The 16,594-nt window shown below is 38.4% G+C and overlaps 1 protein-coding gene across 1 annotated transcript in view; it reads right to left on the bottom strand.

Moving 5' to 3' along the window:
• LOC150075322 (RNA-binding protein 38-like) overlaps positions 1-16,594 on the bottom strand; it is a 62,200-nt gene continuing 45,606 nt past the window's right edge. Inside the window, exon 4 of the mRNA XM_090388447.1 lies at positions 1-304. Coding sequence (XP_090244573.1) covers positions 1-304 — 304 coding nt within the window. The remainder of the gene's footprint in view (positions 305-16,594) is intronic.

The raw sequence follows: 16,594 nt of genomic DNA, 5'->3' as shown, positions 1-16,594 counted from the left end.
TTACATGTTAGTCTCTTGGGTCTGATTTCCTTGGCATATAGAGACTGGTGAAAAGGGTAAAGGTGTTCCCACAGGAACTGAAGAAGACAAGGGATACTGAAACTGAGCAGAAGGGAAAAAACTTGTGCTGGGGCTAACTGCTGCTGGCGCAACTGATAATGGGTAGTGTGTTTCAGGTGTACTAACGTAGTTTGGGTTGCAGGCACAAAGATAACTTGACACTGTTGAAAGAGGACTTGGAAGCGTTATACATACTCCTGACATGGGTGTATATGGAGATGGGTAAATGTAGTGACTTGACAACCTGAAAGAGAGGAGAGAAGAGAAAAAAAAAAGTTAATTGCAGTGGTGAGGCTAGAGAATTCACATGCATACTTAATTTTAGTTTGAAGTATACTACCTAAATGTAGTCCATATAACTATATATCAACAATTATAATTCCAACATGACTTTCAACATCTAAGTTGGTCCTTCGACGTATGTGTGGGCACTAGAAGCAGAACATTTCTCATTTGCACAGGAAGAAGAAACTTGCATACGTGCTTATGTTATGCTTTTATTTCTTTCAAACTAACTAACTTTTAAAAAAAAATTATACATTCTGACTCTCATACCTGCAGTGTCCACACTGTCACACACCACTCACTGTAAAGCATATACTGATTGAATGTACCTTGTTGAACAATAGTCAATGATGTGCCTTTGTCTCTCTGCCAGGTAATGATGCTAAACTGTGAATTTTTTCCTTTTCAAAACAAATCCAACTGTATACTGCTTTTGACTGCTCCCCTAGCAGTCATCCTATGTAACCTCAGTTACATTGACAGGTGCAATTTGGCCTAAGTAGCCCTTGCACCAGAAAACCCATAATATTCTCCCACACAACTGGAACTGATGGGAGCAGTCTTCTAATCCATTTAGACATTCTAGATTAAACAAATTTTGCTTATTGAGAAATATCCTAATAGAGGTATTTTTAATAATTTCACAAAATAGTTTTTTTTTTTAGTTAGAGACATTGTCCTTCTCCCCTTATTTTCCCACCACTCAGGTGTAAATATGTTCAAGTCTGCAGAAAAATACCTTTATTACCATTAAATTTTATTATTTTTTTTAAATATAGCCTTCCCAAATATTTTTTTGGTTTTGTGAACCCATCAAATTCTAAGCTATATAAATTAAAATTGGCTAATAAGTAATTAGCTAATCTATCAGGTCAATGGAGGATTTACAATAAATACTTCAACAGAAAGAACAGAAGCCTTCACCCCCCCATGGTGGGGTGGGTTCTGTTCTGCAATGCACAGGAGAACGGCTGATATAACAGAACAATATCTTCATATCCTTGAATAACTATGTGATTGGGTGAGGTAGGAAATTTCAGCTGTTTTTCTGTATACCAAGTTAATTTAATCTTCAGTATGCAAATTTCAAATTTGTTAAAATTTCAACTATTTCTAAACCATATAGATTTTGATAATGTGCAAACATTAACATCATTAGGTTCACAATTAAGTTAGCCAAGCCTAGATTTATGCATAAACACTGTCTGTTGCTGCCAAATATAGTCTTTGCTTTCCATGAACTTGCATTGGGATAGTAAATGTTTTGGACTGAAATGTGGGCATGTGTCATAATTTTGGCATTAACACTATGAATGTGGCTAATGATAAATAATCATTTATATCTCACTCTATTAGACACATTGACTCTGTTAATTTTTTAAAGTGTAAAAAAAATTAAAGAAATTTAGATATGTATTGAGTGATATTAATTAGAAATTTATTTTATTCAATGTAGTTTTAAGCAGCAACCTGCACTGATTGTATTAGAATTTGAGAAGCATATCCACAAGTGCTCTCACTGTACCATACCATACCATTGGCCATATAAGTGAAATGTGCAAACTGAAAATGCAAAGCATAAAAAGTACACTTACTCCCACTCATAAAAATTAAAAAGTAATTTCACTGTGCTACAGAATTTTGCATTTTATACTGGAATGTCTGTTGAATCCCTGACTTCTTGTAACCTTTACAATTTTATTTATATATCTGTATGAAAAGCTTCCTTATAAAATTGTGACAATCATTTTTGAAGATGACATGATTGGTACTGTCAGGAACGGTCTAGCACTTGTGGCACCTGAGGCAAAACCTTGTAACAGCACCTAATTCATATAATAGCACATCTAGCATTTCGGTTTGCAGGATTAACCCAGAGAAAATTACTAACAACTTAAAAAAACCCTCGCAAATTTACCCCCACAGAAAAGCATCTGTGCTCTGCAGAACCATTAAAAGAAAGCACTTAACAAAATAGTTTATTAATAATTCCTAAATTTAGATGTATTTTCAAGATTTTGAATTGTAAAATGGGTAGAGAGAAAGTAGAAATTTGATATTGAATGTTAAGTGTAAAACATTTTATTAATGGCACGGCACCTATTTTAGACAGTTCCTCTGGCAAGTGCCTCACTTGCGCACCCTGAGTACTGTCTTTTGTTAAAAAAAGATATAGAGGCTATACATACAAGCACAATATGCATTGAAAAGAATATGCAAATTCAGAACAAACCTCCATTCACCTATTTACTTTAAGGCATTGTTATTAAATGGTTTTAACAGCTATTGCTTCACTCTACTCCACTCCAAATGGCTTGTCATGCTCTTAATTGAGTGTCAAGTCACTAAAACATTAATGCCAATGCTTAATAGGTGAGTGGAATAGATACAGGGTAAACATCATCCTTTTTTTTATTCAATTTAAAGGAGAACCTGCAAAAATGCAAATAACATCAAGTGAAAGATGCCAAAGACATATTCACATGTAGCATTCTTTATTCTCTGAAGTTGAAAATGATTGCCATCATTTTCAAACATGCATTATTTGCATGTTTGAAAACACTACCTGAAACATGTAAATGGTGCTTTTTTGGTTCTTCCACAGCACTGAACTATGGAGTAACTGGGTTACAATGATGCATGTTTGAAAACACTACCTGAAACATGTTGGAAATTCTGCTCTTCAGTTTTTCCATGTTGCATTGATTATTATTGTAGGCAATGTCTTTGACAGCCCACAAAAAGAAGTCTAATGGTAACAAGTCTGATAAGAGTGGTGGACATGTTCCTTTTGAAATGATGCAATCTCTGAATAAAAGATAGCTTGGCCATAGGCACAACTGAAACTGCAATGTAACAATCTCCTCCTCAGTGAAGTGTCCCAGGGATTGTGGACTATGTCAGTGTGCTACTGAAGGTGGTGTGAAAAAGATGTGACTAATGATCCTGCATCCCACACTCCAACCTTCACAGAATATAGGAAGTTTCATGTACTGCATGAAGATTTTCCATACATATATTGAGAGTTTATACCCAGTCAGATAAAACTAAGCCTTATCGGAAAATAAAATCCACTCAAACATCTGAGGATCTTCATTTGCTTTCTCCAGTAATCATCCACAATTGAGTGGTAAAAGTTGCTGCTTGACAAACACTTTGTATGGAAACAATTTTCATTTATTCACTGCTGTATGGCTCCTTTTGTTGTGCCGGGTTCTCCAGAGATAAAACCAGGCAACTCTTGCACGAGATTGACTAACTCAACCACACAGGATTAAAACCTTTTCTTGCCTTTTCTACCCCATTTGAGAGGACAGTGCTTACTCATAAGTTTAAAAAATATTGCCTGGTTTTATCTTACCTATAAAACCTAAAAATTACCTATAAATTTCAAGACTCTAGCACTCTTACTCAAAAAATTAATATTAGTAGTGGTAAGATGATGCAAGAAAGCAACCTTATCAGGCATAAAAAAAAAAAAAAATTTTTACCCATTCCTTCTAATAATCTAGCCAATCCTCCTTTAAATTTATTCAAACTAGCAACTTCAATAATACCAGATGGAAGTCTGTTCCAACAATCAGTTACTCTCTAGCTGAAAGTAAATTTCCACATGATGTTCTGCAACAATTATCTTCTAATTTACGTTCTCCAAGAAAGTAAAGATGCCATCACCATTTAGTTTACACAACCTGTTCAGACCCTTAAACACTGACATCAGAACTCCTTGCAGGCAACTAGTTTCCAGATAATGCAATTTACAGAAAAAGTCTTTCTTGGTAAGAGTACCCTTTTGCAATCCTGGCTAATTATGCTGCTCTTCTCATGATCTACATAATTCCTAAAATGAAGCTACCAAACCCATATTCAATACTAAAGATGGAGCCAAACCATGGCCTTGTACAAGAGGATAAACATCTCTTTGTTCCTGCCAAAAAAATTCTGTATATCACTGACAGAATCCCAAAAAGTGAATAGTTCATTAAATTTTAATTTATCTGTTTTACAGGCAAAACGGTACTTGTTCAAAAGTTTTACGTGCATGCATATATATATATATATATTTTACCAACACTTATCTTATTGTACTACATAATAAAGCAAATTTTAATAATAAATTGAAAAGACTAACTTTTATGGATCAAAAAGAAATTTAAAAATTTACATATGACAGAGAAGTATGTTTAGAATGCTTGAATGGAATGAAATTCACGTTCTTAAGATAAAATAGTGTCCAGTTGGTATTAATGCAAAGGTCATTCAAATGAAAACCACAAAAAACAAATTCCTCGCAACAAATTGTGTTTTCTTTTCTCAAGTTGTGGCATAACACCCACTCTCATTCCACCCATCCTAACAGTGACAGATGAATAGCACCATGCAGTCTGACCAAAGAAAGACCCAAGCATCATCTAGCATGCTTTAGTATGGACTCCATATTACCAAATTTAGCATCGTGTGATTATCACCTTTATTGGCCACTGAAAACCACGCTAAGAGGATGTCACTTCTCTTCAGATGAAGAGAGTCAAGATAGTGGTGCACAAATAACTTCACAATGACCCCAGAAGACCAGTCCCCTGGTCTTCTTTGTGGCTCTAGGGAATGGACTAACACCAATCCAAAGGGATGAGATAGTCTTCAACCACTCATCTAGCTCAAGAAAATTTAACATGGATGGATGGAAATAGATGGTTCAAGAGCACCTGGAGAATGTGAAAAACAAACATTGGATGCCCAAATGTGAATTAGCACTCAGATTGAGAATTCCAATCATTCATAGTCAATTTCACTTTTTAATAAATATTGATATATTATTACAAAAATTTATCAAGCATCAGGAAAGGCAGCCATGCTCCTACTGGTTTGTAAAAATGGCCTAGATCAATCAACTGAAAATTGCATAGCAACTGGCACCACAGTTTCAGTGCAGTCAATAAATGCTACACCCAGAGGCGGACTGGGTCAAAAATTCTTACCAGGGAAAACTTGTAGCAGCCTTATACTAGAGTTTTTATAGCCAAAATCACACCGGGCTCCAGCCCACTAGGGTTTCTCCAGTAAGTCTTATATAGCCAGTCCACCCCTGGCTATACCACATTCTTAGGGAGACACTTTTCTCCAGTTGCTCTCCATCTCACCAAATAATCTGGGTTTCAGAAACTTACAATTATTTACACAATTCAACAAGAGAGAGGGAATTATGTAACCTGAGTATCTAATTCAAGATTATAGATAATAAGTAGACCAAGTGTCTGTGCTACAAGAGGAAGATCTGGAGTTGGTCTCACAGCTTGCTCACAACAACATCAGAGCAGGTTGCTACTATTATTGAAGGCATAAATCTTGTGGTCACAGTACATCAACTACCATTAAAAACACCAACGTACATTTCATTCAAAATTGATTCTAATAAACACCATTTTGCAATTCTGAAACAGTCTTCCAACTGGACCATCAGAACACTGATTATGCACTAAGACAATCTTGCTCCAATTGTCAGCCAGGCAAGCCAACTCAAATGCTTAACTAATGAAACATCAAGTAACAAATCCACAAGGGCTAACTGCTTACTTGCTGTGAATGTACACATTCAAAGGATGATTAACAAACAGAGGTCACCTCACGTATTCCTGTTTGCATCACAAAGTGCACAAAACCATAAAAATAGCACAATCCTTCAGCCAAACTGCTGGGTACTGAGAAAATTCTCTATGGCTTTTAACAGATAAATATTTAAGATATTTACAAAAGTGTAAATATTTGTACAGCTACTATTCAGAGTAAAGACATGGTCTAATTGTAACAGAAATGGGAGAAGAGGAGACATTCATCTCAGGGTGGTCTTTTGGTGGTTCTATATGTAGGCTCTATATACTCTTCATTCCAAGGCCTCACTACATTACATCAAACATACTGAAATACTCTTATGTTAAATCTAATTTTTTTCATTTTAAAGAAATTCAAAAGCATTTCCTATAAATTTAGTTATTTCCACAACCTTTTTTCCATGACTAAAGGTGACTACTTTTCTTAAAAGTAGTCACCTTTGCAAAAGCCCTCCCCTTTACCCTTGACGGTAGTTACATCTTTAAGTAAATCCCATATCAGTACATTGTGATTGCTATCACCTAGTGGTTCCTTTATCTGCAAATTCTTAATGCATGAATAATCACTGCTGATTATCAGATCAAGAGTGTTGTACCCTCTGGTTGCCTCTTGAACATGTTGCTGTAGAAAACAGTCATCCAATAAATCCACAGAAGTCTTGCTAGGGTGTGAGTGACCAACCCACAAGTTCCAGTCAATATCTGGAAAGTTAAAATCCCCCATTATAAGACATTCTGATTTACTGGCCCACTCTATTTCTCTGCACAATTGCTCATTATACTCGTCATATTCATTAAGCCAATAAAAAAAATTCAATTGAATTTGGTGAACAATGCAATGTTGAGTCAGTTTGGTGTGACATAAGCACTGGAAAAGGGAAGATGAGAGTAGGTATGTGTTATTATTATTATTAGCCATGTGGTGCAAGAAAGGCTGAGGCTTATGCTGTACTAGCCTCAGGTTTTCTTGCACCACATGGCTAATAATAATGCATACCTACTATCATTTTCCCAGTGCCTATGTCACACCAAACTGACTCAGCATTGCATTGTCCACCAACTTCAATTGAATACGCTTCCTTAGATTTTAACTAACAGCATAACCCTTCCTATCCTTTCTGTACACATTGTACTCCCCAAATTCCAATTCTGCACTGCTTATATCTGTGACATCTGATATCCCAACAATGTGGCAGATGTGCAAAAACAAAATGTTCTAGGTTAGTGCAAGTAGTTTTTGCTATTTAAGTTGGTTAGACAATACAATGGAAATTATTTAAAAAAAACATTTTCCTAGAGGATTAATTCCTCATCTGAAGAATTGGAACTTGAAAGGGCATATGTGTACATGTTCCTTAATTCATACATAAGGGCTGTCTATTTTCTGGCTTTAATATCATTCCTATAAATAATCTCCCTTTAGTAAAACCTCTGAACCATTCATTCCACATAACAACAATACTAAGAACTTGCACTGGTCGACTTGCTTTTTATGTATCCACAGCCAGCAGTTAAGGCCAACATAGACGAAAAACACCTGTCAACCTGCATTCTACGTAAGTAGCAGTTCTGCTTCCTTTGAAGGCCTACTCGTAACATGCGAATGCAGCGGTACTTGCATTGACTTAGTAGTAATTTATATTCGATCAAGACCAATGTCAATATTATGATGAAGTTACCATCTGGCTAATCCACAGCTTCAGCTTCTATCAGCAGTCCATTTGATTTGTGAAGATTTTAATCTTCCTCCCCTTCAGCTAGTCAATCTCCAAACAAGTAATATTTAAAGTATTCCTTGAGTGGCATGGTACATAGTTAAACTGTGTTGTTTGAAGGTAATAAAACACTCAAACCTATGTTGGTATAATTATATTTATATGTACATAATGGAGTCAAAGTTTTGTGGTATTTTCTTACCACTTTTTCAGTGACAGTTGTCTTTGCAATATCACCATCACAAAAGGTTGCCACAGTCACAAGAACTTGTCTGATTTTGGTGACAAGAACAAGTTCTTCTGACCAAAGTACCTTTTGTGATAGTGATACTGCAAAGACAGCTGTCACTGAAGAAGTAAGAAAATGGAAAAGGTTTGAATACTTTTATCTTAAAACAAGAATTAACATTCTCTTACTTGGCAGTTTCTCTGCAATTGTTATACACCAAAGTTTGGTTTAATGAAGTTCGCATAAAGTTCGGTTTAATAAAAAATTTAGTAAAAGCTGTGGATGGGAATGGAGATGGTTTTCAAGATACAAACTTTCACTGCATTAGTGATGATACCAAATTCAAAGGAGTATTTATCGGTCAACAACGGAGAGTTATTGAAAGGTAAACATTTTGAAAGAGTGTTAAATCCTTTAGAACTGGTAGCTTCAAAATCCTTCAAGAATGACACCATATGACTAAAATATGGATTCAACTCATCAAAATCTATGGAAGGTACCACATTTCTGGAATTAAAAATTCAAAAGCTTAATACACTTAGCAAACAGAAATCATGGGATACCTACGTAGTAATGGGTAAGCCCACCTTTTTGCTTGGATAAGGGCAACCACACAGCAAGACATTGAGTCTGCTAGTACACGAAAGTATTCCACAGGTATTTCCATCCATGCTTGCTGCACTGCTGTCCATAATTCTGTGACATTCCCGGGTGGAGCAGCCAAAGCTTGAATGAACCTTTCCACAGCATCCCAGAGATGCTCCACAGGGTTCATGACTGATGAACGGGGAGGCCACTCCACAGTGGTAAAATCTACAGAATGCTTTTTGAACTATGTTCTAGTCACCACAGCTCTGTGAGGGGAGACATTGTCCTGCTGGAAGAGTCCATTGCCCCATGGGGGCACAATGACCATGAAAGAATGTAGATGGTCTGCAAGGATGGACATAACCTTGACCATTCAGAGGTGCATCTAGACCTACCAAAGTGTGCCAATTGAACATGCCCCAGACCATTACTGACTATCCACCTGCTTGAACAGTTCCTTTTTGACATGATGGGTGCATAGCTTCGTGAAGTTTCTGCCAGATACGCACCCTCCCGTCCGCTCGAAATAACTGGAAACGGGACTCATCGGACCAGGAGACTCTTCTCCCATCATCCAAGGTCCGGTACCAATGTTCTTTTGCCCATTTGAGATGTGGAGTCCTGTGTAGTAGTGTTAGCAGTGGGTCGGTAGCTCCCATAACCTATTGTGGCTAATAATTGCCTGATGGTCTTGCTGGAGATGTTTCTGGCACCTCCCTAGTTGAAGTCTGTGGTGATTTGTGCCACTGTCGCTCTTTGCTTGGCTGAAACAATGTGAGATAGACATCAATGGCCACATTCATCCACCACCTTTCTCTGCCCACAGCGCCGTCCATGGTGAAATGTTAATCTGGAAATGGCATATTCCCGATACCCTTTTGATACTGTCGAAAGGGACTAGTGCAATTTCTGTACCACCTCAGCAATAGAGTGACTTATACATCGGGCCCCCACTATCGTCCCTCTTTCAAAGTCAGTTAACTCATGATGTTTATCCATACTGACATCGAATTCCTGTCTACATGGATGCAGTGTACCTATATACCTGCAAAGTAGTGGATTCTTCCACTAGTGAGAGGGGTGACAATGTTGCATTGCCCAGGAACCAGGTGTCCCATGAAATCTGTCCTTTCAGTGTATTTGTTTTTCAGTTTTATAAGGAACTTAAAATGAGAAAAAGAACTTCACGAGAAATGAGACTTAATTCTCAGATAACTATTTTGTAAAGATGTGAGCTAGTTCCTGCTTAAAGTTCACCCAAAATGCACTAGTTCCTTCCAAGCTCTGGGTATTCTGGGATACTGCTACCCAAATACTACCTTGCATTTATCAATGTTAAACCTCAATATCAGTAATATTAAGGTTTAACAGAGAAGTAATGCAAGATACTCTTGATAGTAATAGAGCTAAGGAAATTACCCAGCTGGTCAAGGTGCTGAGGCTTTTGCAATTACTAATGACCTCAGATTGTTCATTTATCTACCAGAATATCACACAGTCAACACGCTTGATCTTTTTCTCACAAACAACCCTTCTAAGTACATGGGTGTGGTGAGTGGTCCTCCAGGCACCTGAGATCACAACTTGATGATGGTCTCTTCTTCAATGGAGTTTTTCTCTCGTAGCCATTCTCGATCTCATGTTTGGCATTACAAGAATGCAAAATGGGATGATCTGTAGGATTTCGTTTCTTCTTTTCCTTGGTCAGATTATGTTTCAAAACTTCTGATGTCATCGTTTGCTCAGATCATGTCAGTGAAATTATTTTTGTAGGGATGCAATCCTTTATTCCACATTCCACCTTAAAATCTCATCCTTTATCTAAGCCTTGGTTTTCCAATAAATGTATACAGCTGTTCAAAAAGAAGAATGTTGCATATCGTAATTGGCTTGTTTCCAAATCTTCAGTTTCATTTTCTGCTTACAACAAGCAGTCATTAATCAGTCCAAACTTGATTTTGAACAGGTAAAGAGTATAAAACTTGCTTCTTGTCCAAATGGCAGCCAAGCATTCTGGTTTTGTGCCAAAACTATTGGCTACATCTCTGTTCCCACCTCTGCCAAAGCCAGATGGTTCTATTGCCACTGACCTGTTAGCATCGGCGCATCCGTAGTCAGATGGGCAGGAGCAGCAGTGCGTAGCACACGCTTCTTTATTAGACCGGGGTTCGAGCCCATGACCGCCAAATACCGAGGATGCGGAAAGGTCAGGGAATTACCACCGCATATCCCCGGAGCAATATGGCCTTAGTTGCTAATGCTCCTAAAAACCAAAACAAAAAAAAAAAAAAAAAAAAAAACCTGCTAGCATCCTATTTTCCTTCCAACTCTTGTATTAATGATCTTAGTAAACCACCTCCCACCATTCCAAGTACACTCCATTTAATGACTCCTGTGGTTTTACGTCAAAAGGATGTCAGAAGGATTTTGACGAATCTCGATGCTAAGAAAGCTCCAGGTCCTGTTGCATTTCTCTACTTGTTTTTAAATCCTGTGCTCCTGAAATTACTCCAGTTGTGTGTCGCCTTTTTTTTCGCTTTATTTCAAAGGTGTTTTCTTTCTGCTTGAAAATTTGTTCATATCCAGCTAGTCCCTACAAAGGGTGAAAAAATCGCTCCCATCCAATTGTCGTGCCATTGCAATTACTTCTACTCTTTCTAAAGTAATAGAGAAATCAATTAACTGCCAACTCTGAAACTATTTAGAAACCTTCCATCTGATCAGCAATCGCCGGTACGAATTCCATCAGTGTCAATCCACTGGTGATATTTTGGCTTATGTTACCCATTTATGGACAAATTCAGTGGAAAAGTTCGGTGAAACACAAGCAAGTTGCTCTTGACATCTCAAAGGCTTTCAATCGTGTTTGACACAAAGGTCTTCTGAACAAGCTTCCATTTTATGGTTTGCCAACTGTTTTTTGTAATTGGTTATCCAGTTTTCTTTCTGACCGCTCGCTGAAGGTGATGATAGATGGCTCTCTGTCTTCTAACTTCCTCCACTAATGCTGGTGTTCCCCTGGGTTCAGTTCTTTTTTCCTCTTGTATATTAATGACCTTGTCTCATTGACCAGAAATCCTATCCACAGTTTTGCTGATGATAGCACATTGCATTCCACTTCCAGTTTGAGAAACCTTGCCCTGCTCAAACAGCTTTAACGTTTTGAATATCCACTACCAATTCCTTAAATGCTGATCTCCAGTGGGGAAAAGATAACTTAGTGGATTTCAATCCTTCTAAAACTCATTCCTGTCATATCTCGCAAAAAGGATTCTTATCATAGGAGCAGAAGATCATATATCCCTATTGGGAATTACCCTGACTTATAATCTCTCTCTTGGCACAAGCACATTACAAATATTGCTTACTCTGCATCTAAAAAATTAGGTTTTCCCTTTCGCTCTCAGCATTACTTCCAAACAGCTGTTCACTCTGCACAAATTTCTAATTTGTCCTACCATGGAATATTGGTCCCACATCTGCGGCAGTGTCCCCAAAACTTCTCTCAGGCTTCTAGATCCCATTCAAAAGAGTTCAGTTAGGTTACTTAATGTCTCATCTCTAACAGAGTCTCTCCACTTGCATGCTTTTTCCATAGATACTTCCATGGGCACCGTTCTTCTGAATGGTTTCTGTAATTCCCGCTCTGTTAAAGCAGTCCAAGCTCAACCAGTCAACATCATTTTACTGTCCAACTTCAAACTCACAGAACCAACTTTTCTTCTTCCTCATTTATTCATTCAACTTCTGCTTTCTGGAACAACCTTCCTTCATTTTCAGGAAAATATTTCCTGAAAATTACAATCTACAAAAGTTCAAATCTAATATCAACAAATATCTTCTTTCATCTCCTCAACCTCCAGCCCATTCACAGTGCTAAGCACTATAGTTTCTAATACCTCTTGTGTTTGGGATTTTCATGACAAAAAAAAAAAAAATTAAATTGTACCAATGTGGTTTGAGGACAAGTTACTACAATGGATAAAGAGGTGATTAAGTGGTAGGAGACAGTGTTCATAAACTGCCACTGCTCTTCATGTACTAATGTTAACTCCGCCATGGACGGTCCCAAGCCCAGCTGCGAAAGGAGGAGGGTGGTCATCCTGCCGAAGTGACCAGAACCGAGAAACCGGGGAAACTAGGCAAGAAACCGCATGAAATTCATACAACGGTTTAACCAGCCAGGTGCGCATACAGAACGATTTATCTGAGGAATTTACCATCCAAACTGGAGTCCGCCAAGGGGATGTAGCCTCCCCGTTGCTTTTCAACATCGTGGTCGACGCCATTATGAGGCAAGCATTCAGAAACAGACAGGGCATACAATATGACAAGGATCACTATGTGACTGACCTGATGTTTGCTGATGATAGTGCTATCCTTTCCAGTAACGACGCTGAAGCCACGGACATCCTCTACGACATTGCCCGGCCATACGGTTTGAAGATCAATGCTGGTAAGACAAAGGCCCTGACAACAGATGGGTCGCAAGCCACCATCTATCTCGAAGGCGCCCAGATCGAGCAAGTGCAGGACTTTAAATACCTTGGGTCGCTGGTCCAGGAGAAGAAAGTTGCATCCACCATGGAAATCCACAGCAGAATTGGACAGGCGGCCACTGCGTTCGCCTCGCTCAAATGGTGTCTGTGGAAGAGGACCAACATTTCCACAAAGACTAAAATCCGACTCTTCCGGACTTTGATCCTGCCCATTCTTCTTTACGGATCGGAAACATGGATTTGTCTCAAGTTAGATTTGAACAAACTTGAGGTATTCCAAATGCGATGCCTGCGGCAGATCTTGGGCATCTCTCTTCGCGACCGCATCACTAATGATACCATCCGCGCCAGATGCCAACAGCAACCAACCATTGCCGACCAAATCCAGAAGCGAAGGCTTAGATGGTTTGGCCACGTATGTAGAATGGGCACGAACAGAATACCATCCAGACTCCTTTGGAGACAACGACCCACCCAATGAAGCATCCAACGGACCGCGCCTAGGAAAACGTGGGCCAAGCAAGTGGAAAATGACTTGAAGAGCCGACGTCTCGACCTTAACCAGGCCAGGACTGACGCCATTGATCGTAAGGTATGGAAGAACATCACAGAGCAAGTCCGAAACCCTGCGGCACCTACAGCAGCATACTGGTTGCGTGGCCAACCGCCTCCCCCAGCTGCCAGCTAAGGACCAAAGAAGAAGAAGAAGAAGAAGAAGAAGAATGTTTATGAGTTGGTGTTCCTCAATGTTCAATCCCTTTCTGTTTATAATCTAGTTATTTTGACACCTAAATTTGCCGATGAAGGTGGACAGGGTAGTTAATGACATTAATCAGGGTATGTTACGTTAAGATCACTGTAAAACAGGTAGATCGGTGAAAAATGGCAATTAAGGTTTAACATTAATAAACGCAAGGTGTGCATATGGGTAATAGGGTTCTGTCAATAATATGCAGGAATTTTTACAGCCAAAGAGGTGATTATTCCATTATAAAGTAATGTCACATCTGAAACTGCATATATAAATCAGTTGAAAAAGAGGGCGCACAGCATAGCAGAGCAACGAGATTACTTTGGAGCAGAAAAGTACACTCATATATATATATATATATATATATAAAAAAAAAAAACTGGTCTGGAAACTATATCCGTGGTGAACTAATCGAAGTGTAAAATACGTACGTAAGGAGACAAATTTAAATTGTAAAAAGGGTGGTTGCAGAACAGATGTGTGAAAATGGGATTTTAGCCAATTTCCACGTTAGCGGTGTGGATTTTAGTGTTGTGGAAGTAGGAAGTTTGAATAAATTTAAAGGGGTTTTTTTTTTTGGTAGTTGTTGGGGGCATCGGCTTCTGTGGCCATAGTGCACCTCCCAAGGTTTTTGCAGTACTCTGATCCAAGCCCGAGGCGGGATTCGAACCCACGACCTTTGGGTTGCCAGGCAGGCACTTTACCCACCTGGCTAGCCTGGTCAGCAAAAAAATTTAAAGGTCTGGACAAATCATTAGAAGAAACGGGCAAATGAAGTGTGTAAAAAGAGTTGTTTTTGTTGAATAAGCTTTGCCTCCATGTATCATTTTGGTAATACTAATATTCACCTCAGTCGTATTTTTTTAGAATTAATCAAGTAAATTAAAAGGATAGTACACTTTTGCGAAGATTACAATTCAGGCGCGCTGTAATAAACAAAAGGCTAAAACTGAATTTTGCTGTTATTTTCGAAAAAGAAATAAATGTAGCTGCAGCTTAATGCTAAGGGCTTACAGCTGGTGCGTATTTTGATCTTATTTATAGGAGTTGCAGAAAAATATGCGGTACGTCCAAACATACTCAAATATGCATCAATTCATTTGCACCATTTTGTAAGAATAAAGTCTCTTAGCTACGCGAAGACTGCAACACCACCATGCTCACTTCGGGTAATGCTGTTCGAATAACTACGGTATGTACACCTTTCCAGTAATTCCCCACACCGATTTCCACACGGCGTAAAAATGTTGTCTTGTCGTTTGAAGATTTGCTTTTCCGAGAGAGGCGCTTTACGTCCGGACCGCTGACGAGCAAGTACAGAAGTAAACCACCCGTCCTCCAAAACGATAAAAGCGTCTTTAAATTTCTACTAAGACGTTTTTAGCTCACTCTCGGCTGAAGTGGAGGTCGTAAGAAGTTCCAGATTCAATGGTCCGTGTTTACCGCCCGATAAAACAAGTTACCGATAGCAGCATGTTATTACACCGTACATGTGAAGCCGAAAGAGATACGAGATTTTTGCTCTTATTTCTGCTACCCTTCACAAGACTCTCCTTAAATTTTCTCCTTGAGAACTGCGTCTTTAATCAGCTAGAAAGTTGTACAAGAATCAGTGTCCCCATCTATCGCACTAACTCGGCAGAAAGCTGTGCATGTAGAATTTGTGGTATACAGTATATGCAAGATCCGCAGACAATTCGAACTAAGATGCCATCTACTGTAAGTCACGCTTATCGAAAAAAACCGTGTCTATTATTAAAATACTGAAGTACTTTTACTTCTCATTCGTATATTTAAAGGGCTGAAGCATAACTGAGTAGAAAGATTCCCTTTTTGAGGAGGTAAGTAATCTACTGGGCCGTTTTTTGGGTATGGCCACCTGAATATTCAAAAACAAATAGCTTCTCCCCACCACCTCACACACACATATATACCTAAAACTGTACCGAATGTAACTTTAATTTACTAGCAGTCTTCAGATACAAAAAGAATATGATGCTAGATTAGAATTAAAATAAAAAATATCTGGTAACTCTTTTTAAAAAGTTAGTTAATGTATGCAGTGCGTTATGCTTCAGGAGTGTTGGCAAATAGTAATGATTCGTGATTTATTATTAAAAAAAAAAAAAAAACCAAAGGCTTATGCGAGAACAAAAATTTCGTTTCTGCGCATCCGCCATGCCCACTCATTCCTCCAACCAGTGCACAGAAACAAACAATATCCAGTGGTTTAGCTTTAATATACGATATATTGTAGGCTATCCATATACTGTACTGCATAACTATGATAGAAGATAGCTTGTGGCGGATTACCCATTAAGGCAATGAGGCACGTGCCTAGGGGCCCTAGGCTTTGGGGGCCGCCAAGCGAAGACATTTTCTTATAGTGTTCTAAAATAGATTTTCAGTAAACATCATAAAAATCTTGATTAATTTAAGCAAAAAATTCAAAAGTACAAAATTTCATTTATTTGGCACCTAACTTTTTATTTTTTGTTCTTTTTTATTTTTTATTATTTTTTGGGGGCTCCAAATATCCTTAATCCGCCACTGCTTGTGTGATATGTATGGGGGGGGGGGGGAGAAAAGAAATAATTGCCGGACTTCTATTAGTCCGATTTCAATTACATTTGGAAAGGCTCAACCGATTGTTCTAATAGGACAAAATATAAGATTTCGTGACAATCCATCCATTAGGAGTCGAGTTATTATATGCGGATGGACATGGTGAAGACGATAAGCACATTACGTATATATCCTAATGTCTAGTGGGTGGGAGAAAGATTAAAATAAAAACCAGTTCCACAACTGCCCCCCCCCCCCTTATATTGACCAGCTATGCATTTATCAAGCAAGAT

The sequence above is a fragment of the Mastigoproctus giganteus genome, chromosome 14, assembly GCF_048544385.1.
Source record: "Mastigoproctus giganteus isolate SK-2022 chromosome 14, ASM4854438v1, whole genome shotgun sequence".
Lineage (NCBI taxonomy): Eukaryota > Metazoa > Arthropoda > Arachnida > Uropygi > Thelyphonidae > Mastigoproctus > Mastigoproctus giganteus.
Note: the sequence above shows the minus strand (reverse complement) of the source record. Positions and strands in the feature narration are given on the sequence as shown.